At 43.0% G+C, this 24,043-nt stretch overlaps 3 protein-coding genes across 3 annotated transcripts; 1 reads left to right on the top strand and 2 right to left on the bottom strand.

Annotated features, from left to right (window-relative positions):
• Nucleotides 1–3,840: 3,840 nt before the first annotated feature.
• LOC311099639 (ubiquitin-conjugating enzyme E2 G1-like) lies at nt 3,841–13,919 on the top strand. The gene is made up of 6 exons (XM_084140356.1): nt 3,841–4,101; nt 4,598–4,700; nt 12,313–12,410; nt 12,921–13,099; nt 13,377–13,482; nt 13,685–13,919. Exons 1-5 carry the CDS (start codon nt 4,059–4,061, stop codon nt 13,461–13,463), a joined length of 510 nt encoding a protein of 169 aa, XP_083996482.1. The 5' UTR covers nt 3,841–4,058; the 3' UTR covers nt 13,464–13,482; nt 13,685–13,919.
• Nucleotides 13,920–14,983: 1,064 nt separating this feature from the next.
• LOC311100054 (actin-related protein 2/3 complex subunit 3-B) lies at nt 14,984–18,260 on the bottom strand. The gene is made up of 7 exons (XM_084140797.1): nt 18,171–18,260; nt 17,699–17,798; nt 17,270–17,346; nt 15,933–16,001; nt 15,629–15,755; nt 15,302–15,396; nt 14,984–15,228 (listed from the first exon to the last, which is right to left on the bottom strand). Exons 1-7 carry the CDS (start codon nt 18,174–18,176, stop codon nt 15,166–15,168), a joined length of 537 nt encoding a protein of 178 aa, XP_083996923.1. The 5' UTR covers nt 18,177–18,260; the 3' UTR covers nt 14,984–15,165.
• A 279-nt stretch (nt 18,261–18,539) lies between these two features.
• Nucleotides 18,540–23,581, bottom strand: LOC311100055 (GPN-loop GTPase 3-like). The gene is made up of 7 exons (XM_084140798.1): nt 23,434–23,581; nt 21,444–21,552; nt 21,184–21,351; nt 20,859–20,983; nt 20,411–20,507; nt 19,919–20,164; nt 18,540–19,598 (listed from the first exon to the last, which is right to left on the bottom strand). Exons 1-3 carry the CDS (start codon nt 23,479–23,481, stop codon nt 21,212–21,214), a joined length of 297 nt encoding a protein of 98 aa, XP_083996924.1. The 5' UTR covers nt 23,482–23,581; the 3' UTR covers nt 18,540–19,598; nt 19,919–20,164; nt 20,411–20,507; nt 20,859–20,983; nt 21,184–21,211.
• Between the last annotated feature and the right edge of the window lie 462 nt (nt 23,582–24,043).

The following is a 24,043-nucleotide window of genomic DNA, read 5'->3' as shown; positions in this document are numbered from 1 at the left end:
CCGGTTTCAACTCAACTGTACCAGGCAGACGGCAAACAGCGTTTATGGCGTTGTGTGGGCGAGTGGTTTGCTCTTGTGAACGGAGTGCCCCATGGTGGTGGTGGGGTTATGGCATAAGCAACAGACAACGAACACAATTGCATTTTATCGATGGCAATTTTAATGCACAGAGATAACGTGACGAGATCCTGAGGCCCATTTTCGTGCCATTCATCCACCGCCTTCACCTCATGCTTCAGCATGATAATGCACGACCCAATGTCGCAAGGATCTGTACACAATTCCTGGAAGCTGAAAATGTCCCAGTTTTTCCATGGCCTGCATACTCAGCAGACATGTCACCCATTGAGCATGTTTGGGATGCTCTGGGTTGACGTATACGACAGCGTGTTCCAGTTCCCGCCAATATCCAGCAACTTGGCACAGCCATTGAAGGAGAGTGGGACAACATTCCACAGGCCACAATCAACAGCCTGCGCTGCATGAGGCATCTTCTTCTTCTTCAATGAGGTTTAACGGCGGTTGGCATCCAATTTGTTGCATTACCGCCACCTACTAGACTGGAGTTCAACTCCCTTATCTTTCCTTGAAAATTAAAATAAACCAAAGCAAAGAAATATCCTACCATCTAACACTACACTCACACCTTCAACACTACAAATAATAATTAACCCCACCCTTCTCCACTGTTTAAATACACTCACACCTACCTCATGCACTCAACCTGAATTGATGGGACATCACCACTTAACTCTCCCTGTAACTCTTCTGCTGTCAAGTCTCGCACACCCAAATATCTCTCTGCAGCTGCCACCACCACCTCAATTTTCTTCGATTTTTAGTTCCATCCCTGCAGTACAATTAATAACCATTGCTATAAACGCTAAAAATCCAATCTTGCTGAACCATAAATCACTTTCTGGTTTATCCCTCTGTACTGGTACATCTCTACTACTCACACCATTTCTCTCAGGATCCCTCCCCCTTGACCCATCTTCCTCTACTTTCTTCACTGCCTCCGCATATGACAACTTCTTCTCTACTCTTACCTTGGATACCTCAACCTGCTTCTCTCGCACTGGACATGTCTGATCCCCAGCCCCATGGCCACCCCTACAATTAGCACACACCACCACTTTCCCCACTACTTCACACTCCTTTGTCTCATGCCCTTCTGGACACTTCTCACACCTTGGAATCTCCCTCCTACACACTGCTGCCACATGCCCATAAGTTTGACACCTGTAACATCTTAAGGTATTCGGCACATATGCTCACACTGGATAACTTATATATCCTAACTTCACTTTCTCAGGCAAAGACTCAACTTCAAAACTCAAAAGAACAGACAATGACTCTTCTGTTTCCCCACTCTCGCCACCCTGTTTACGTCGCACCAAACGACGAGCATCACACACACCGGGCATCATCTCCTTCAGTTGGTCAACTTTTACATTCACTGCTACTCCAGTAATCACTCCTCTCAATAGCACCCTTTTCTTAAGAGCGAAACAATTCACAATTCTTTCCCCCATTTGTTTAACTCTGAGCGCCTTCTCCCTCTGCCCAACAGAAACACAAACAATTATCACTAGACCACTTCTGGTTACCCTCACCGATTCCACTTTACCCAACACTCTTTTCACCCATCTTGAAACCACAATTGGATCAGCCAAAAGGCAAGGATCCATTTTTTCCACAAACTTCACTCCTACTGTCACAGACTCATCTTTATCATGACCCACTGTGCAATCCTCGGGCTCCGAGTACTTCACCACACCTTCCACCTCCGATACATCACCCTCATTCACTTCCATTTCTACTCCTGTCTTCAGCTCACTTTGCTTACATTTCCTACCACTCTTCTTTAACAAACCTTCTCCCTTTTTCCCGCCATTTTTAACTGACTCAAACTCACAATCTTCCTCCATCTCTCTCTTAGACCTCCTCTGCCTCTCTTTTTCCCTCCATTCCTCCTCATTCATCCAAGTTTACATCTCCTTATGATAATACCTCATTTCTCCAAACCTATATCTGTTTCTTGCCTTCTCTAAGGACTCCATTTTCCCCCTCCTTTCCCTTCCGGCGTCTATTCTATCCTCGGCCTTGACCTCTTTATTGCTCTCCTCTTCTGATCCGCTGTCCTCCTCTCCTGAATCATCATCGTCTTCCGATCCCTCATCCGAGCTGTTATCCTCACTATCATCGGGATTTACTCCCTTTCCAACTGCTCATCTTTTCGCTGAAGACGTCATGCTCTTCCTGGTTAGCTCGGTGGTCGGATTTGTTTCTTTAGACCTCCCTGAATTGCATCGCTGCATGAGGCAAAAAGTGGTCACACCAGATACTGACTGGTTTTTTGATCCACGCCCCTACCTTTAAAAAAAAAAAGTATCTGTGTCTAACAAATGCATATCTGTATTCCCAGTCATGTGAAATCCATAGATTAAGGCCTAATGCATTAATTTCAATTGACTGATTTCCTTATATGAACTGTAACTCAGTAAAATCTTAGAAATTGTTGCATATTGCATTTATATTTTTGTTCAGTGTAATATTTGACTAAAACAATCATTTTGAACCTTGCTTACATTTGTATATGATCACATACACTGAGTATAAAAAAAACAACATTAAGGACACCTGCTTTTTCCATTACATAGACTGACCAGGTGAATCCAGGCAGTGGTGTAAAATAATTTAAATATTTTTTACAACTTTTACTTCACTATATTCCTAATAAAAATAATGTACTTTTTACTCTATACATTTTCCCTGACACCCAAAAGTACTTGTTACATTTCGAATACTTAGCAGGACAGGAAAATGGTCAAGTATGACAATTGGGTACTTTTTCCACCACTGAATCCAGGTGAAAGCAATAATTCCTTATTGATGTCATTTTTTTAATCCACTTCAATCAGTGTAGATCAGGGCTCTCCAACCCTGTTCCTGGAGAGCTACCCTCCTGTAGGTTTTGCTCCAACCCAAGTTGTAGCTCACCTGATTCATCTTATCAACCAGCTAATTATTAGAATCAAGTGTGCTAGATTAGGGTTGGAATGAAAACCTACATGACAGTAGCTCTCCAGGAGCAGGGTTAGAGAGCCCTGGTGTAGATGAAGGGGAGGAGACCGGTTAAAGAAGGATTTTTAAGACTTGAGACATGGATTGTGTATGTGTGCCATTCGGAGGGTGAATGGGCCAGACAAAAAATGTAAGTGCCTTTGAACGGGGTATGATAGTGGTGCCAGGCGCACCGGTTTGTGCCTTGAACTGCAATGCTGCTGGGGTTTTCATGCTCAACAGTTTCCTGTGTGTATCAAGAATGGTCCACCATAGAGACTGACATGGGAACAGGATCAACAGTCTACAGCAGGGATCATCAACTAGATTCAGCAGCGGGCCGTTTTTTTTCTTAAGCGGATGGTCAGGGGGTCGGAACATAATTAAAAATAATTTCTAGACTAAAAATTGACCGCAAGAAGTCCAACCGATATATTTGGCTAAAATAAAATCATTTCAAACCTTGCTTACATTTTATATATGATGACATATATATCTCTATTATGCGTGGGAAAACTTTGGAACAGATTTCCGAAATTAAAATCCCTTGGAGATGGTGTTTTAACAGTTATGTCCAACATTTGTTTTGTTATTATATAAATGGAATACTTTGGAATAGATTTACAACATTCAAATCACTTGGAGCTGATTTGCTTGTGTTTTATAGTCTTATGTCCAACAATAAACAATCATAAACTTTTTTTTTGCTCAGATAATGTTGGGCCAAATAAAATCACTCGCGCAGTTGGGTAAACCTGATGTAAGGCTTGCACCTCTTTCTCTCTTGCGGAGTAGGGCGCATGCGGTGTTTGGGGATTTTGCTAGCCTAGTTGTAGCAAGCTGTGCCTCTGTGTGAAACGATTAACCAATAAGGCCTTGTTCAAACGTCGGTAACAAGCTAGCTAGGTCTCTCTCACATTCTTTGTTCTGTTATATTTTATGTTGGAGGCAGTTCAGTTCGTTATCTTTATAGGTAGGCTAATCCACATAAAATGACTGATCAATCATCACTGTTGCTTCGAAAACAACTGGCAGGTAAGCTAGCACCTAGCTAAATTAAGCCGAGTTGGAAAAGTGTGGTAGTTACGTGTAACTTGACTAGCTAGTGGCTAACCACTTGTAATCAAATAGTATTTGTTTTACTTGTATTTAAATGTCGACTTAGCTACGGCTAGTACGCAATGCAAATTCCCAGCTGATGTATGTTTAGCTAGCTAGCTAACGTGACAGACCATCTTGTTAGCTAGTTAACTAGCTAGCAAAACAGAACACTGGTGGTAACGTTACGTTTGCTAACTAGCTAAGACTTGTAGAAAAGTGTGCCATTTATGTAGTCATAGCCACACTAGTTAATTTCCTCAAGCTAAATAACGTTCAATTTTCATTTTAACTGGTCCGTTACCTAGTTAGTTAGCTGAGTTTTAGACTGACGTCTATGAAAAGCTTGACAACAGGCATGGCAGCAAGTAGAGCACATTTTCAGGGGTGGGTATTGGGTAATAATGTCAGCGTGTTTGTTTACCCCTTTTAGAGCTCAACAAGAACCCTGTGGAGGGATTTTCTGCCGGTCTCATAGACGACGATGACATCCATCAGTGGGAGGTGGTTGTTATTGGCCCTCAAGATACATTATTGTGAGTGTTTTACAAACCTGCTGTGTTTGTTAAAGCCATAGCCTGGAGACCCCACGTTGAATTGCGTTGGATTCAACGTTGGGGATAAATGAGCGTTAGGATCAGGAAAGTTTCCTCACGACCTCTACAAGCCAGAAGGTTGAATACAAATATGTTTTACCTTACTTTACCGGTTGTCCATGTGGTTGGTCCTTTTGCAGGTAGGAATGTGAGACAATATATCCACATGAAATATTATTCCATCAACTTTTGTAATGTGTTCAGATTTATCACCTGAAGCATGTACACAAGATTAAAAAATGAATGCAGGAGGCATTCATACTTGCTGAGCTCGTGCATGTGTTTACATGGTTCTGCGCATGCTTCAGGTGATAGAATTCTGAACTCACTACCTGCCCTTTAAAAAGTTGGTGCACAGGGCATTCGGAAAGTATTCAGACCCGTTCACTTTTTCCACATTTTCTTACATTAAAGCCTTATTCTAAAATTGATTAAATTAAATACATTCCCCATCAATCTACACACAATACCCCATAATGACAAAGCAAAAAAAATTTTTTGGTAAATGTTTGCACATTTATTACAAATAAAAAAACATACCTTATTTACATAGGTATTCAGACCCTTTGCTATGAGACTCGAAATTGAGCTCAGGTGCATCCTGTTGCCATTGATCATCCTTGATGTTTCTACAACTTGATTGGAGTCCACCTGTGGTAAATTCAATTGATTGGACATGATTTGGAAAGGCACACACCTGTCTATATAAGGTTCCACAGTTGACAGTGCATGTCAGAGCAAAAACCAAGCCATGACAGCTCAGAGACAGGATTGTGTTGAGGCACAGATTTGGGGAAGGATACCAAAAAATGTCTGCAGCATTGAAGGTCCCCAAGAACACAGTGGCCTCCATCATTCTTAAATGGAAGAAGTTTGGAACCACCAAGACTCTTCCTAGAGCTGGCTGCCCTGACAGAGCTCTAGAGGTCCTCTGTGGAGATGGGAGAACCTTCCAGAAGGACAACCATCTCTGCAGCACTCCACCAATCAGGCCTTTATGGTAGAGTGGCCAGACGGAAGCCACTCCTCAGTAAAAGGCACATGACAGCCCACTTGGAGTTTGCCAAAAAGCACCTAAAGACTCTCAGACCATGAGAAACAAGATTCTCTGGTCTGTTGAAACCAAGACTGAATTCCAAGTGTCACGCCTGGAGGAAACCTGGCACCATCCCAACGGTGAAGCATGGTGGTGGCAGCATCATGCTGTGGGAATGTTTTTCAGCGGCAGGGACTGGGAGAATAGTCAAGATTGAGGAAAAGATTAACGGAGCAAAGTACAGAAAGATCCTTGATGAAAACCTGCTCCAAAGCGCTCAGGACCTCAGACTTGGGCGAAAGCTCACGTTCCAACAGGACAATGACCCTAAGCACACAGCCAAGACAACGCAGGAGTGGCTTCGGGACAAGTCTCTGAATGTCCTCGAGTGGCCCGGACTTGAACCCGATCGAACATCTCTGGAGATACCTGAAAATAGCTGTGCAGCAGCGCTCCCCATCCAACCTGACAGAGCTTGAGAGGATCTGCAGAGCGGAATGGGAGAAACTCCCCAAATACAGGTGTGCCAAGCTTGTAGCGTCATACCCAAGAAGACTCAAGGCTGTAATCGCTGCCAAAGGTGCTTCAACAAAGTACTGCATAAAGGGTCTGAATACTTATGTAAATGTGATTTTTCAGTTTTATTTTTTAATACATTTGCAAACATTTCTAAACCTGTTTTTGCTATTCTCGTCTTGCTTTTCCTGCATGAGGCTCCAAGAGGTAAGGAGCGTTTTTTTAAATGAGGCCAGCGGATCACAGGTGCTTGCGTATTGCGCAAGAGATGGAGGCTAGAAATTAGAAGCTTATTATGCATAACCCATCATTAATTAGCTAAATATAAGGCTAATACTGCATTGAATTTAATACCGGAAAGAGGTAGGCTAGGAGACTGTGCTCGCGAGTGATAGGCTGTTTTAAAACTCTGCAGCTGCAATAAAAAAAAGTATCTTTACAATAAAAATAAAAAACAAGGTGACCCCCGAAAGCCAGATGGAGATGTGTAAATTAGACGCGCATTCTGTCTTTATTACTGTAGCATAGGCTATGCTGCAGCAAATGAAGGCCTACCTTGTTCCAAGATGGCGTAGCAGTGCGGCCGTGTTCTTTGTGTGTCTGTGTAAATAGCCATTTTTTTTGTATTTTTCGTTTATATTTCCCTATCACACTTTTCATCCTTCTACAAAATATACTTTCCTGCAACCCACCTCACTCAATGTGGAACGGATTCTATTATTGACTTACCTTTTATCTAGAATCTCCAGTTGAAACTAGCTAGCCAGCTAACTAGCTACTTGCTATGAGCCACCGTTAGCGGTTTTCACCCAGAACATCAGATTTTTCTGCCGGAATAACTGAATCACTGGACATTAAAAACCGTATCGCAACTAGCTAGCCGCAACCGAATGGATATTGCTGTTTGGCTAATCACCACTGCCCCCGAAGCAAGCACAAGTTAGCCTCGAGCTAGCCCCATATCCCGGCTATCTACCTCTCTGTCTGCCGGACGGGAGTAGCCAGTTAACTAGCTACTTGCTATTAGCCACTGTTAGCGGTTTTTCACCATTGTCCGTGGCCTGCACTACCTACCAGCCAGCTCTAGCCTGGACTATTATCGGCCAGTCTGCACTGTCTGCACAGTGCGTTATCGACCCAGAACATATCGGTTTTTCTGCCAGAATCACTGGACCTTTAACACCGGATCATCGCAGCTAGCTAGCTGCAACCAAATGGACGTTGTTGTTGGCTAATCAGTGTTGACACGGAGCCCCGCCGATCCAACACCACTGGTCTGCCGACGAAATCATCTGATGTGGTTACAACAGGCTTCCCGTTACGACGTCGACCACGAAGATACATCTGCTAGCCCCGGCCCACTAGCACATGCTAGCCGTGGCCTCTTGCTCGCCAGTGCTATAGCAACCCCCGAACTACCTCCGGACTCTCCTATTGCTGTTCACCGGACCTTATGATAACTCAGCTATACAGCTTTTGCCTGCTGGACTGTTCCTTTTTACGGTACCGCATCCTGTTTATGTTTAGCCTCAGCCCAAACTTTGTCGCCATTACCAGCTGTTGGCTTAGCTCTCTCGAATTACACCTGTGATTGCTTTATGCCTCTCTCCCATGTCAATATGCCTTGCTTATTGCGGTTTTGGTTATTTCTTATTGTACTATTTCACTGTAGATCCCCCAGCCCAGCTCAACCTGCCTTAGATAGCTCCTTTGTGCCACCCCCCATACATGCGGAGACTGACTCAATCGGTGCCTCCGGTGATGCTATCCTTCCATATCCTTGTCTGTACATCATGCCCTGAATCTATTCTACAACACCCGGAAATCTGCCCCTTTTTTTTCTCTGTACCCAACGCACTAGAAGACCAGTACTTAAAGCCTTTAGCCGTATCCTTATTCTACTCCTCCTCTGTTCCTCTGGTGATGTAGAGGTTAACCCAGGCCCTGTAGCCCCCAGTATCACTCCTACTCCCCAGGCGTTATCATTTGTTGACTTCTGTAACCGTAAAAGCCTTGGTTTCTTGCACGTTAACATTCGAAGCCTCCTCCCTAAGTTTGAGTTATTCACTGCGTTAACACACTCCGCCAACCCTGATGTTCTAGCAGTGTCTGAATCCTGGCTTAGGAAGGCCACCAAAAATTCAGAAATGTCCATCCCCAACTACAACATTTTCCGTCTCGATAGAACTGCCAAAGGGGGTGGGGTTGCAATCTACTGTAGCGAGAGCCTGCAGAGCTCTATCGTACTATCCAGGTCTGTGCCCAAACAGTTTGAGCTCCTACTTCTAAAAATCCACCTTTCCAGAAATGTCTCTCACTGTTGCCGCTTGCTACAGATCCCCCCCCCCCCCCCCCCTCAGCCCCGAGCTGTGCCCTGGACACCATATGTGAACTGATTTCCCCCCATCTATCCTCAGAGTTCGTACTGCTTGGTGACCTAAACTGGGATATGCTTAACACCCCAGCCAACCTACAATCTAAACTAGATGCCCTCAAACTCACACAAATTATCAACGAACCTACCAGGTACAACCCTAAATCTGTAAACATGGGCACCCTCATAGATATCATCCTGACAAATTTACCCTCTACACCTCTGCTGTCTTCAACCAGGATCTCAGCAATCACTGCCTTATTGCCTGCGTCCGTAATGGGTCCGCGGTCAAACGACCACCCCTCATCACTGTCAAACGCTCCCTAAAACACTTTAGCAAGCAGGCCTTTCTAATTGACCTGGCCCGGGTATCCTGGATGGATATTGACCTCATTCCATCAGTAGAGGATGCCTGGTTGTTCTTTAAAAGTGCTTTCCTCTTAAATAAGCATGCCCCATAAAATAAATTCAGAACTAAGAACAGATATAGCCCCTGGTTCTCCTCAGACTTGACTGCCCTTGACCAGCACAAAAACATCCTGTGGCGTACTGCATTAGCATCGAACAGTCCCGGCGATATGCAACTTTTCAGGGAAGTCAGGAACCAATATACACAAACAGTTAGGAAAGCAAAGGCTAGCTTTTTCAAACAGAAATTTGCATCCTGTAGCACTAACTCCAAAAAGTTTTGGGACACCGTAAAGTCCCTGGAGAATAAGAGCAGCTCCTCCCAACTGTCCACTGCACTGAGGCTAGGAAACACTGTCACCACTGATAAATCTACAAACATTGAGAATTTCAACAAGCATTTTGCTACGGCTGGCCATGCTTTCCACCTGGCTACCACTACCCCGGCCACCAGCTCTGCACCCTCCGCTGCAACTTGCCCATGCCCCCCCCACCCGCTTCTCCTTCACACAAATTCAGACAGCTGATGTTCTGAAAGAGCTGAAAAATCTGGACCCCTACAAATCAGCTGGGCTAGACAATCTGGACCCTTTCTAAAATTAGCAGCCGAAATTGTCGCAACCCCTATTACTAGCCTGTTCAACCTCTCTTTCATAACGTCTGAGATCCCTAGAGATTGGAAAGCTGCCTCGGTCATCCCCCTCTTCAAAGGAGGTGACACTCTAGATCCAAACTGTTACAGACCTATATCCATCCTGCCCTGCCTTTCGAAAGTATTTGAAAGCCAAGTTAACAGATCACCGACCATTTCGAATCCCACCGTACCTTCTCCGCTATGCAATCCGGTTTCCGAGCTGGTCATGGGTGCACCTCAGCCACGCTCAAGGTCCTAAACAATATTATAACCACGGTCGATAATAGACTGTACTGCGCAGCCGTCTTCATCGACCTGGCCAAGGCTTTCGACTCTTGTCAACCACCGCGTTCTTATTGGCAGACTAAATAGCCTTGGTTTCTCTGACTGCCTCGCCTGGTTCACCAACTACTTTTCAGGTAGAGTTCAATGTGGCAAATCGAAGGGCCTGTTGTCTGTACCTCTGGCCGTCTCTATGGAGGGGCCGACTCTATTCTCTGTGTATATCAATGATGTCGCTCTTGCTGCTGGTGACGCTCGGATCCACCTCTATGCGGACGACACCATTTTGTATACATCTGGCCCTTAATTGGACACTGTGTTAACAAACCTCCAAACAAGCTTCATCGCCATACAACACTCCTTCCGTAGCCTCCAACTGCTCTTAAACACTAGTAAAATTAAATGCATGCTCTTCAACCGAACGCTGCTTGCACCCGCCCACCCGACTAGAATCACTACTCTCGGCGGGACTGACTTAGAATATGTGGACAACTACAAATACCTAAGTGTCTGGTTAGACTGTAAACTCTCCTTCCAGACTCACATTAAGCATCTCCAATCCAAAGTTAAATCTAGAATCGGCTTCCTATTTCGCAACAAAGCCTCCACTCATGCTGCCAAACATGCCCTCGTCAAACTGACTATCCTACCGATCCTTGACTTCGGCGATGTCATTTACAAAATAGCCTCCTACACTCTACTCAGCAAATTGGATGTAGTCTGTCACAGTGCCATCCGTTTTGTCACCAAAGCCCCATATACTACCCACCATTGTGACCTGTACGCTCTTGTTGGCTGGCCCTCACTACATATTCGTCGCCAAACCCACTGGCTCCAGGTCATCTATAAATCACTGTTAGGCAAATCCCCGTCTTATCTTAGCTCACTGGTCACCATAGCAACACCCACCCGTAGTCTGCGCTCCAGCGGGTATATCTCACTGGTCATCCCCAAAGCCAACACCTCCAGTTCTATGCTGCCAATGACTGGAACGAACTGCAAATATCTCTGAAGCTGGAGACTCTTATCTCCCTCACTAACTTTAAGCGTCAGTTGTCAGAGCAGCTTACCGATCACTGCACCTGTACATAGCCATTCTGAAATTAGCCCACCCAATTACCTCATCCCCATATTGTTATTTATTTTGCTAATTTGCACCCCAGTATCTCTATTTGCATATCATCTTCTGCACATCTATCATTCCAGTGTTAATACGAAATTGTAATTATTTTGCACTATGGCCTATTTATTGCCTTACCTCCATAACTTACTACATTCGCACACACTGTATATATATTTTCTGTTGTATTTTTGACTTTATGTTTTGTTTACTCTGTTGTTTTATCGCACTGCTTTGCTTTATCTTGGCCAGGTCGCAGTTGTAAATGAGAACTTGTTCTCAACTGGCTTACCTGGTTAAATAAATAAAACCTGTCACAAGAAGAAAAGTTACCATGATGAGATGATAGCTCTACATGCATTGTGAACTGCGCTCCATACTGAGGTGGGCTGTTTGTCCCCACCCTGAGTGTTGATTCATCATGCAGAGGCCTTAGCGATGCCAGATTTTAACATCGCATATAATTACGTTTCATTTCACGCCATGCTGTTCATATAAATAATTTATAATAATTTACCGGTTTCTCTCAGTTTTGGGCGGTTAATCTCGGTAACCGGGTTCCTGCCATTCAACCCTATTATCTATAATACCGGAGCCTCATCTTATTCTTTCAAACTATTTCTATGGTGGATTCGCAGCCGCAATTTATGGAATATGCCAAAACTTTTGAGAAAGGCCAGTGGTTTCCATCTGTGGCATAGTTTTCCCTAAATCAATGCTTATGACAAATACAGCTCCAGAGCCAGCCATAGAGCCAGCTAGCTAATCTTTTGAATACGGTGTAGTATTTTTTTATATTTTTAATGCAACAGATGACATTAGCTAGTTAGGTAAGGTTAACAAGATAGCGAGCTAGATAAGGTTAGCATGCCAACTAGCTACACTGACAGCTGTCAGTGCCCTATTTGTTGTTTATCAACTCCATGTGGAAATTCCCACAACCAATTCATGAATATGTATAAGTAGCCTTCGTCATTCTTCGGAGGTAGAACTTAAATCTGCATGTCATCTCTAGGACAGGAAACTAAAAAGTGGTGGCAACTTCCTCTGGGGGGTCCTTTTTTAAGAACAGAAATTGTAGAAATAGGTGGGGTTTATGACTTTGTGGCTGTGGTAACTAGTGACGGCCACTTAGCACCTCTGTATGAGTGACACTCATTTTCTCACCTTGTCTCTTTACAGCGAGGGTGGTTTCTTTAAAGCCTACCTGACCTTTCCCCATGACTACCCACATAGGCCTCCGAAGATGAAGTTCATCACAGAAATATGGCATCCCAATGGTAAGTGGTTTCATTGATGAATAGCCTTCATCCCTTTCTGTGCTATTCACTCTAGGCCTTGCCATGGCACACCTCCTGCTCTGTGCTTAGTCTCCAAGTGGTTCTAGGTCTTCCTCTTTTGTGTTTTCCTTGTGGGTTCCATGTTGAGGTCTGTTTTGTGATTTTATTTATTGTGTGTGTCCTATCCAGCTACACTTCCTTGTTGTGCTTCCTATTGGGTCTTGTTTTGTAATTTCCCACAGTCTGATGTTGCTGATGGTGTCTGGCCAGTAGACTCCCACAAGACATCTGAGACAGTGGTTAATGAATGTCTTTAGTTTGTTCAGCATTTTCAAAGTATTCTCCATGTTTCAGATCCATACAGAAAAATTGATTTGACATTTGAATTGAAGATCTTCAGTTTTAAGCAAGTTTTGTTCCATGTACTATACAGCTGACTAAAGACCTGTGTGTTAGTCAGCTGGTCAGCACAGTTTATGATTCCTGTACTCCCCCTCTCCTCTCTTTCAGTTGCAAAGAATGGTGACGTGTGTATCTCTATCCTGCACGAGCCCGGTGAGGACAAGTTTGGCTATGAGAAGCCTGAGGAGCGCTGGCTGCCCATTCACACTGTAGAGACCATCATGATCAGTGTCATCTCAATGCTGGCCGACCCAAACGGTGACTCGCCCGCCAATGTGGACGCAGCCGTAAGTCCCAGACATACACCCTTGCAGACGGGGGAAATATATATTCCATTCAGTGAGAAAAGGCTGAAAGTTTTTTTTTTTTTTTTTTTATGCCTCAATTAATTTATAGAAACAAGAAGTGAAATGTCTGCTTTTTCAGTGCTCATATAGTTTATCTTGACTTGTGTTTTTGTAGAACAAAATGTTTGGTAGTAGTGAGGGATAATCCACCAGTTTAGTTGATTGTAGTGCTTGTGAAGGTCAGGTTTTTAATGTACATTTGTGTTGTGCCCTGCAGAAAGAATGGAGAGAGGATCCTTGCGGCGAGTTCAAGAGGAAGGTGGCTCGCTGTGTACGAAAGAGTCAGGAGATGGCATTTGACTAGGCCCCCTCCCCCACACACCGTGAGTACCTTTCTGGATCCACACAGCGCTCAGCTATAATCTCACACTCACATTGCAGAAATTGAGACCCATTCAGTGCCTTGGCTGGATAGTACATATTCTTCCATTGTTTGTTTCCCCGTCAGTCTTGTCGCTACTTTGATTATCGTTTCCCTTGATTTATATTTTGTCTGCAAGCTAACTGTTTTTTTACTTTTTTTAGCTAAATTTTAACATCGGGAGATCCATCATGTCACTCTTCAATAAAGACTTTTGCACCAGTGCGCTGCTCTTAGGAAGATGTGGAATAAAAAGCCAGCCCTTTTCTTTAGTTGTGTAAATAGGGTCGTCTCATTTCTTCCATGTGGATGTGGGGAGGAAAAACATCCCCTCATGGTTATTGCTCAGTTTTCTAAACCTTAGACTTATTTATTTCAATGATAATTATGACAACTCAAGATGCATGTTTTTTTGAGTGTATTCTTTTTCAACCTGCCACTGAGCCATCTACTTTAGTCTTGTCTCTTATGCAATTGGAGTTTGGAGCGTTTTTGGTCATTGAAGAGATGAATACCAACCAACAATGGCTTTCGTTGCCCCTGTTCTTTATGTTTGGAAGCCCATTCTTCCAAAGTGTTCTGCAAAGTCCTTTCTCTCAAAAGGGTTAATACACTCTGCTGCCTTAAGTTGTTTCCCTGTAAGCTAAGGAAACCGTCTCCAGTGATGTCTGCATTTCTTCGGTTTTTGATCAATAATTTTTTTTGGGTTAAACCAAAAAAAACTAAGAATATTAGCATGAGGAACAGATATTTTTTGTAATAAAGATCTCAGCTCTAATTGTATTTTTTGTGTATGTAAATATTATGTACTGTATATCATAGATATCAAATGATTTGTCCTTTGGGTTTTCCCCTTTGTGTACTTAAGGTACTACTATCAGTGACGTTTGTATACTTGATTTCCTTTCTAGGATATTTCTTTCAGGGACGTCTGTGTTCAATGTCATTTTCCCTTTACATCTATCCTTGAGAGTGAATAATTAAGCTTTGGTCATCTGTTAACATGTACAGAAAGAAAAGTAATCACATTTCAGATGGTTGTCTTTTTTGTTTGAAAGTAGTTTGTGTGTAGTCTGTCAGGGATGTGAATAAGGTGATGCCAGTTTTGACATTTTCTCCTGTGCAAGCAGATTAGCCATAGCACAATTTCTATCCAAGAGGAGGTGCTTTAGAGTTGCGCAAGTTGTTATTCATGCAATGCAAAGGATCAAAATAATGGAAGTGGTGATGGATTGTTAGAACAAGCAATAAGACTTGTAGCGCAATAGTTCATTTAACTGATAGTAGTACCACCTATTCACCTGTGTGGAGTGAAGGCTGGCATGAGTTGTGAAATCGCAGGAGTTTTTACACCCACATTGTTTAACTTGAGCCCAATAAAGTTTTTAAAACTAATCTTGTTGCTTGACAAAATGTAACGACCACTGTCTTTCTTGATTGTGTAAGAAAGATCAACTGGGACATGTTTTCATAATTGTTTTATTGCATTAAGCAATAGCTTAACATGATCAATGAAGCGGCCTGACAACAATAGCATGTCCATGTACTCTTCTTATTCAGTATAAAATCATCTTAGCCACCAAAAATGGAGGCACAAAAACGAAACAAAATCCATCTGCCTTGCACTAGTTTAGTCCCGAGTTGTCTACTGTCCAGGAGCTGACAGGCTTTTGTTCATGAACTGTTTCTTGACAAAGCACACCCACCACTGAAAAAGAGAGTCAGGGTTAGTCCATCCATTATCTATTTTTGTGTGTGACAGGAGTGGTCAGATGTCTCACCTTGCTGGGTTTGTCTGTCTGGGGGTCAAACACACGGTCACATAGCCTCAGCCCCGTCTCCTGGCGGATCTGCTGCAGGTACGCCCTCATGGTCTCTGATCAGGAAAACCGGAGACAAAATCACATTTTTTTGGGGGGGGGTTTTATTAGGGTCCCACACAAAACATGACAATACAGATCATTGACCAAACTGTTAAATCACAACTGCTGTCATTACTGAATACTATACAGTGCAGCCTAAAACACTAATGTACTGTTAGTGTGGCACCTATCAGTCTCTGTACTCGAGAATGTTACTACTGTAGTACATTACCACATGCTCCTTACCCTCTTCCTGCTTGTTGCTGGGCTTTGCATACATGGCGTTGAGAGGGAAACCAGGTTCTCCAGGGATGGGAAAGTTGGTGATGCCCAGAGTGTACATCTCCTTCTCTCCCTGACCCCTGGAGCTGCACTGCAAATAAACATAAAAATTCAGGCGGGGAGTTCCCCATACAAAACAAATGTCTTTCTTTGAATTGTTCTGAGGACCCAACATTCCATATCACTAAGGGGGTGGGTCATTTGGAATCATTAGCTATTTAGTTTATTAGAAAATCCTGTTGGCAATCAATCAATTACATTCCGTTACCTTCTGTAGCTTCTTCAGGCATTCAGAAATGTACAGGGTGACGTAGATCAGTGTTCTGTCTGCCTCGTTCTGGGGAGAAGAAAACAGTTTGATAACGCCATTGATAAGTCTGTCGGTCACAAGGCTTGGCGTAAGTCCCTAGTAATGAGAATACTGTCTCTGTCTAATGTCAACATACTGTGTCTAGGGCAGGGGTTCTCAAAGTGGGGTCCGCGGACGATCAATACTTTTTAATATTTACAAAATATTACTAACAGATTAAACAAATACCAAGGGATCCATGGAATACGTTTAGAGCAATGGTATTCAAACTTTCAGCTGAAAATGTTTTCCTGACAGAATTTCCTCATGACCCTACTATCACACCCCCAAAAAATCTGTACATTTATATTTTTACATCAGCAAATAACCTTCAATTCATTACATTTTAATCTCTTATCAAAATGCTAAAAAACCATTCACTGAATAAAATTCTATTTTTCAAATAATCCTTCTCCAAAACATTTGCATATTGTCCCATACAATATGTACTAAATCTTTTGTTCCAAAAAAAATAAAGCAATTTTCGGGGGACACAACTCGTGGGCGCTACTTTCAGAACTACTGCCTAAAAAGTATACAAAAGTACCAGAGAAATACATTTACATAATTTAGCAGACGCTCTTATAACCCTGGGCAACATGGGCCTGGGAGGCTCACAGGGATATTGGTATCCACTACAGTACTTCAATTATGCATTTTTCATACTTTTATTTCCCCAATATTTTTTTATTTTATAAAACAGCAAAGTTCTCTTTCTGCTCCATGACAAAAAAATTAGAATAGCAGGAAATTAGCTTGAAAATTGCAAAAGGTTCTCTCCATGGCAAAAGGCAGACCTTTAAAATGTTCCTTCCCAGGGCCCGAGACTTGGTTTGTCCGGCCATGCACTGCCGAAGTCATAGTAAAACTCCTTATATGCTATTTTTATCTCGCTTGAGTTGTGTTCTGATTAGGAGGGGTCCCTGACAAATTTGCTATCAAAAAGTTTGAGAACCCCTGGTCAAGGGGTGTATGAGAGCAGAGCCTAGTTTCAGTTAACTAAGGGCTGCTAACAGAGCTATGAGAAGATTGCATTTCCACAGGCAATATTCAGAGAAGCAGGCTGGGGCATGTGGGATACCCAGGGCCAAACCACCGTAGAAAGAGGCCTTGGGGGAGGGGGAGGGAGGGGCTTCCTTAAACATGTAGCCGACTGTATTCTACTCAGACAGCATTCCATAAATAGCAGATGACCACTTCCATTTTTAACAGTCACCATTTTGCTAAAAAATTGGCAAACTTCCATTTTGCCTTACCTTGATTTCATAATTCTTAAAGAAGACGTTAGCTTTGAAATAGTAGATGGCCTCCTCAATGATGTCTGATTCTTTGGCTGAAATAACAAAGACGAGTTGAGTATAGAGGAAGTTAAGGGATGCTGGCCAAGTTCTTCAAAATAAAGAGAATGAACACTTGAGTGACTCATGGCACCTAATAAGGAAGCAACATGCACCACCAGGCAACCACAGTCACGGAAAATGAGAGAAAATACACAATGTGCAGGTTGAAAGGTGGATATCCTATTTATAATTAACACTTTTTCATATCACACAAGAACTTTGTCCATTCTTGTAGGCTATTTTCTAAACCCCATGGGTGGAGTATGGTACATTAGGCATGATTGTCAACACCAGCTCTTTAAAGAGTGTCAATAAATTGTTAAAAGTTTGCTAGCTGAAACATACTCTCTTTCGCTGCTGGGCCCTTGAACTGGGTTTTCAGTGGCAGCATAGCCATGTTCCCCACCATCTTAGTGTCCCCATCCATCAAGCCAGAGTGGTACGCCTGCAAAAGAAAATGAAACAGTTTATGCATATATAAATGTTTACCCTTTCATGAGATTATCTTTCTGACAAGAAACTAACCAGCTAACTCCATTGGCTGCATAAGTTAACATGTCTATATTTTACCCGTTTTCATTCAATTAGCAACTAGAGAATAATATCAAGCAATATATTTACAACAATTTCATAGCCACGTTATTTTCGGTGACCAAAAAGCATCAACCTTAGACTGAAATGACTAACGTTAGCTAGCTAGCAAATGCTACGGTCGATACAGATTGGGGAAGATACAGTTGTAATACACATAATTACATTTCACACTTGATAAAGGTTGTTCATTTAAGAGTTGGTCATAATATTTTATTTTACTTACCGGCATTTTGAGAGATATGTCAATCTTCCAGCCCCAGCAAAATAAAAAGGTCAGCGTTTGTCAGGACAGTGCTACTACTGCTGCTTCCGCCTGTCCCACCCAACAGAATTTACAGGAAATAGACCAATGAAATACAGACGCGGTGTGTACAATATATGAATGACCACAGGGTGGCGCAATATATCATAATTTTAATCGCAATAAATGTCAAAACTTTGTTTTAAAATAGTTTTTATTGGAAAAACAATCAAAATACTCAACAAGAAACATTCTTAATTTCCATTAAATTCTGCTTACAGTAGAAGATCAACAGGTCACGTGGTGTCTTACAGACAGGGATGGGGGATTGGGTGAAATTGAGAATGCAAAATCTGGGGACAATGCACAATCTGAAAATGATACATATCTTTAACACATAAAAACAGAGTCTAGGAATAAATGATGAGGCGGCATGATATTTGGAGTCTGCCATGAACGTTTCCCTCTGACCATCAAGAGTTGTTTAAAAGTTTGAGAATCAGCTTTTCTGCTGTGGTTTTGTCTGGGCCTCCGTTATACATAGCATACAAAACATTAAGAACACCTTCCTAATATTAAGTTGCACACCTTTTTTGCCCTCAGAACAGCCTCAATTCGTCAGGGCATGGACTCGAAAGCGTTCCACAGGGATGCTGGCCCATGTTGACTCCAATGCTTCCCACAGTTGTGTAAAGTTGGCTGGATGTCCTTCGGGTGGTGAACCATTATTGATACACATGGGAAACTGTTAAGTGTGAAAAACCCAGCAGCGTTTCAGTTCTTGACACAAACCGGTGCGCCTGGCACCTACTACCATACCCCGTTCAAAGGCACTTAAATGTTGTCTTGCCCAATCACCCTCTGAATGGCACACATACACAATCCATGTCTCAATTATCTCAAGGCTTAAAAATCCTTCTTTAACCTGTCTCCTCCCTTTCATCTACACTGATTGAAGTGACATCAATAAGGGATCATAGCTTTCACCTGGTTAGTCTATGTCATGGAAAGAGTAGGTGCACTTAATTTTTTGTAATGTATATTGTCTCAGTCCTCTACTTTGTCCTGGAATAAATCATCATAATTTGTGTTGTCAGGCTCCTTAGGAGAGAGAAAAAGGGAAAGTGAGTGAAAGGTTTTGGTTAGTTGGAGAGTCGACTTAGTATACCTAGTAACAGTACATTATTTCCCAGAGCAGGATTAGGGTTAGTCTGCTCTGCTAACCTCTAGGACTAAACATACATTTCAGTCTACAAAGTAGTGGATTTTTTTTGTATTTAACTTTGGTTCTTTGAACTCCAAGTCTTCTCCGTACTGTATGGAAAAGTTGATGTGCTGAAGCACTATGTTGATGCATTCCTCGTCTGTGCAATCAAAAGGCAGGAACCTCACCATGCTGTAGTCATCCATCTAGAAAACACAAACTAGGGGTCATGACTTATTTATGGACACCAGTGCTGCCTTCTCTCTATGCACGGTTGTGTATGGCATAGGGCTGTCAAACGATAATAACATTGAATCGAGTTAATAGCATGATTGTACATGTGTGAAATTGGACAGATTACCCACTACATTATTATTATTATTCGTAAATTCTGAATTTGCTCAAATTAAGCTGTAATTTAAGATTTCTCACACAAAAAACATTACAAGAACCTTGACGTCTTTAAAATTTTATTTAACTAGGCAGGTCAGTTAAGAAAAAAATTGTATTTACAATGACGGCTTACCCCAGCCAAACCCGGACGACGCTGGGCCAATTGTGCGCCGCCCTATGGGACTCCCAATCACGGCCGGATTGTGATACAGCCTGGAATCGAACCAGGGTCTGTAGTGGCGCCTCTAGCACTGAGATGCAGTGCCTTAGACCGCTGCGCCACTCGGGAGCCCTATAACAATTACCCAGCACTGGGCGCGAACTTGTGATGCTCGGAGCCGAAGCGGGCTGCTCAGACCACTGCAGTTCTTGATTTTGTCTAAAGGAACAATTAGCAAAATTAGGTAAATTGAGAAAGCATACTTTCTTTAACGCCAATGTCAACTTGTTTTTACATTGCATTGTACTGTGTAGATGATGTATTTAGGATGTTTTCAGTGTATTTTGAAAGCTTTCAGACAATGCGATTAACAACAATTAAAAATAAATGTGTGCACTAAAATTACAAAAAGTTACCTAGAGTTAACTGATTAACTCTGACAGCCCTGGTACGGCATGAACTTACCAAACCACAGATGGCTTTGGTCAGCTTCTTGAACTTCTTGCTCCTAATGGTGACAGAGTTGTCCTCCATCATTGAGTACATGTCAGGGTCCAGGTACCTGTATGGAGAGAGCGGGATCTGTCAGTGCTAGCCAATACAGATCCGCTAAGCTTGTGCACAGGATTCATTCAGAACCAAACACACACACAGACACAAAACCAGATGGACAAAGACCACAGCAACAGATACACACATAAAAAGGAAGAATGCTACTATTCTGACAGGTCCATGATGTTGACTGTTGGGATCTCCAAGGACACCATGGCACCCAACGCAGCCATGATACCAGAGATGAACTCGGTTTTTGAGACAATTGTTTTGCAATTAACTTAAAATATAACTGTTATAGCATATTATAAAGACTGTATGAAAGGCAGCGTGTGAGATGTGTTAGCAGTGGACATATGACCTTGAAGGTCTCCACCATGAACTGTGAGTCCACCAGGAAGACGCCACAGACAGGGAATTCCCACTGCTGGAGCTGCTCTACCAGCTGCCTCATCACAGGGAGGTGTGTGTAGAGCTCTATTTGACCTGAAGACATCACTAACACCGTCATCATCGTCGTCAATACCATTCTCACCACATCACAAACTTCTCAACCACCATCACTATCATCATCATGGTCAACATCAAAATCAGATCCATATTATTCACCATGTTCACTTAACCTCCATCATCATCATCATCATCCAGGTCACGTTCCTTGCCCCCCTCTATGAAAAGCACCTTACCAGGACAGTCAAACAGTATGTAGTCGTCCTACACTTGACCCAGGCTCTCCTCCAGCCAGTCAAAGTTGTTGGCAAAGTACTCCATGCAGAACACCAGCCCTCCATTTGGGCCGAACCTCAGTGACTCATCCTCCATCACGTCATCCACCATGATGAGCTCCCGGATATCTGAGGGTAGGAAAACAGCCATCAGTGCTACTCAATATTAGAGAAACAGGACTATCACAGTATCAGAACTCCTAAGAGATGTGTTTAATTACCTGCCATGACCGGGTAATCAAAGTATTCAGCGGCTGGGTCTAGGTTGACCACCTGTACAGAGCGGTTTATGGCTTCCGCATGATGGATCAGGGTAGAGCAGTAGGTACTCTGAGGAGAGGCGGGAGATATATATAAACCACCGCTGACTTTAATATCAGTGGCAAAAACATACATGATGATATGAGAACATTGAATAGGATAAATCAAGTAACAGCTACAGTACTACCACATTATAAAAGTGCTAGAACTGCATTTCTGAAACTGACAAGTCATGTTCAATGGCAGTGCCTGTTGTACACTGCTCAAAAAAATAAAGGGAACACTTAAACAACACAATGTAACTCCAAGTCAATCACACTTCTGTGAAATCAAACTGTCCACTTAGGAAGCAACACTGATTGACAATAAATTTCACATGCTGTTGTGCAAATGGAATAGACAACAGGTGGAAATTATAGCCAATTAGCAAGACACCCCCAATAAAGGACTGGTTTTGCAAGTGGTGACCACAGACCAATTCTCAGTTCCTATGCTTCCTGGCGGATGTTTTGGTCACTTTTGAATGCTGGCGGTGCTTTCACTCTAGTGGTAGCATGAGACGGAGTCTACAACCCACACAAGTGGCTCAGGTAGTGCAGCTCATCCAGGATGGCACATCAATGCGAGCTGTGGCAAGAAGGTTTGCTGTGTCTGTCAGCGTAGTGTCCAGAGCATGGAGGCGCTACCAGGAGACAGGCCAGTACATCAGGAGACGTGGAGGAGGCCGTAGGAGTGCAACAACCCAGCAGCAGGACTGCTACCTCCGCCTTTGTGCAAGGAGGAGCACTGCCAGAGCCCTGCAAAATGACCTCCAGCAGGCCACAAATGTGCATGTGTCTGCTCAAACGGTCAGAAACTGGAGACGCCATGGAGAATGTTCTGCTGCCTGCAACATCCTCCAGCATGACCGGTTTGGCGGTGGGTCAGTCATGGTGTGGGGTTGCATTTCTTTGGGGGGCCACACAGCCCTCCATGTGCTCGCCAGAGGTAGCCTGACTGCCATTAGGTACCGAGATGAGATCCTCAGACCCCTCGTGAGACCATATGCTGGTGCGGTTGGCCCTGGGTTCCTCCTAATGCAAGACAATGCTAGACCTCATGTGGCTGGAGTGTGTCAGCAGTTCCTGCAAGAGGAAGGCATTGATGCTATGGACTGGCCCACCCGTTCCCCAGACCTGAATCCAATTGAGCACATCTGGGACATCATGTCTCCCTCCATCCACCAACGCCACGTTGCACCACAGACTGTCCAGGAGTTGGCGGATGCTTTAGTCCAGGTCTGGGAGGAGATCCCTCAGGAGACCATCCTCCACCTCATCAGGAGCATGCCCAGGCGTTGTAGGGAGGTCATACAGGCACGTGGAGGCCACACACACTACTGAGCCTCATTTTGACTTGTTTTAAGGACATTAAGTTGGATCAGCCTGTAGTGTGGTTTTCCACTTTAATTTTGAGGGTGACTCCAAATCCAGACCTCCATGGGTTGATACATTTGATTTCCATTGATAATTTTTGTGTGATTTTGTTGTCAGCACATTCAACTATGTAAAGAAAAAAGTATTTAATAAGATTATTTCATTAATTCAGATCTAGGATGTGTTATTTTAGTGTTCCCTTTATTTTTTGGAGCAGTGTAGTTTAGACCTTGAAGTTGCAACCAGTAGTCTATATATAAATCATTGGTTGCAACTCTGTTAGCTAGCCCACTAACAAGCTAGCAAGTGCTATAGCTAGCTATGTTAATAATATGTGAATTGGCATTAATTGTAAAACATAGCCTAGCCCTGCTCATTTAGCTACATTTTGGAATTGGCATGGAACAACCAGCAAATACATAGCTATTAAGCTAGCTAATTAAATAACTACCCACTGAAACTAATGGTAGCATTTAAGCACCACAGGCTGTGTGGATAGATAACGTTAATTAGCTAACTATAATCTAGTCGCTACCTTTCCACTTCCTGCCGGGCCCATCACCATTTGAGCATAACGGGGCATTTTTGCTATCCTATCCCAAAAAAAGGTGTCACTTAAATCTTCAAGAGTAATTTTGCAAAACAATGACTGCGGGTAAATTCACAGCCAACATGCTTGCAGACAGAAGACTTTCGCTAACTACGGGTATCGTTTTGCGACCAAAAGCTATCGTTCGGACCAGGGCGAGCAGTATATTTCCACGCATGCGCACAAACAATTTTACCTTTTGTGGCTGCAATACACATTTTTGGATGTAGTCCACCAATAACACCTTAAAGAAGAAGAACAACAATTTCACCTTCGCGTCGATATCTACACTGAACAAAAATATAAATGCAACATGTAAAGTGTTGGTCCCATGTTTCATGAGCTGAAATAAAAGATCCCAGAAATGTTCCATATGCACAAAAAGCTTATTTTTCAAAAATGTTGTGCAGAATTTGGTTTACATCCCTGTTAGTGAGCATTTCTCCTTTGCCAAGATAATCCATCCACCTGACAGGTGTGGCATATCAAGAAGCTGATTAAACATCATGATCATTACACAGGTGTACCTTGTGCTTGGGACAATAAAAGGCCACTC

This window comes from Coregonus lavaretus (assembly GCF_964263955.1).
Source record: "Coregonus lavaretus genome assembly, chromosome: 24".
NCBI classification, from domain to species: domain Eukaryota; kingdom Metazoa; phylum Chordata; class Actinopteri; order Salmoniformes; family Salmonidae; genus Coregonus; species Coregonus lavaretus.
This window is presented reverse-complemented; position numbering and strand designations above follow the sequence as displayed.

Excerpts from the sequence above, each read along its gene's own strand:
- LOC311099639 (XM_084140356.1), top strand. The coding sequence starts at position 4,059 with ATGACTGATCAATCATCACTGTTGCTTCGAAAACAACTGGCAG. Across the intron at positions 4,701-12,312 it reads GGCCCTCAAGATACATTATT|CGAGGGTGGTTTCTTTAAAG; the intron begins GTGAGTGTTTTA and ends GTCTCTTTACAG. Across the intron at positions 12,411-12,920 it reads AGAAATATGGCATCCCAATG|TTGCAAAGAATGGTGACGTG; the intron begins GTAAGTGGTTTC and ends CCTCTCTTTCAG.
- LOC311100054 (XM_084140797.1), bottom strand. Across the intron at positions 15,756-15,932 it reads GCCTGAAGAAGCTACAGAAG|TGCAGCTCCAGGGGTCAGGG; the intron begins GTAACGGAATGT and ends GTTTATTTGCAG. Across the intron at positions 15,397-15,628 it reads CAGCAACAAGCAGGAAGAGG|AGACCATGAGGGCGTACCTG; the intron begins GTAAGGAGCATG and ends TTTCCTGATCAG.
- LOC311100055 (XM_084140798.1), bottom strand. The coding sequence starts at position 23,481 with ATGCCCCGTTATGCTCAAATGGTGATGGGCCCGGCAGGAAGTGGAAAG. Across the intron at positions 21,553-23,433 it reads GCCCGGCAGGAAGTGGAAAG|AGTACCTACTGCTCTACCCT; the intron begins GTAGCGACTAGA and ends GCCTCTCCTCAG. Across the intron at positions 21,352-21,443 it reads TGATTACCCGGTCATGGCAG|ATATCCGGGAGCTCATCATG; the intron begins GTAATTAAACAC and ends TCCTACCCTCAG.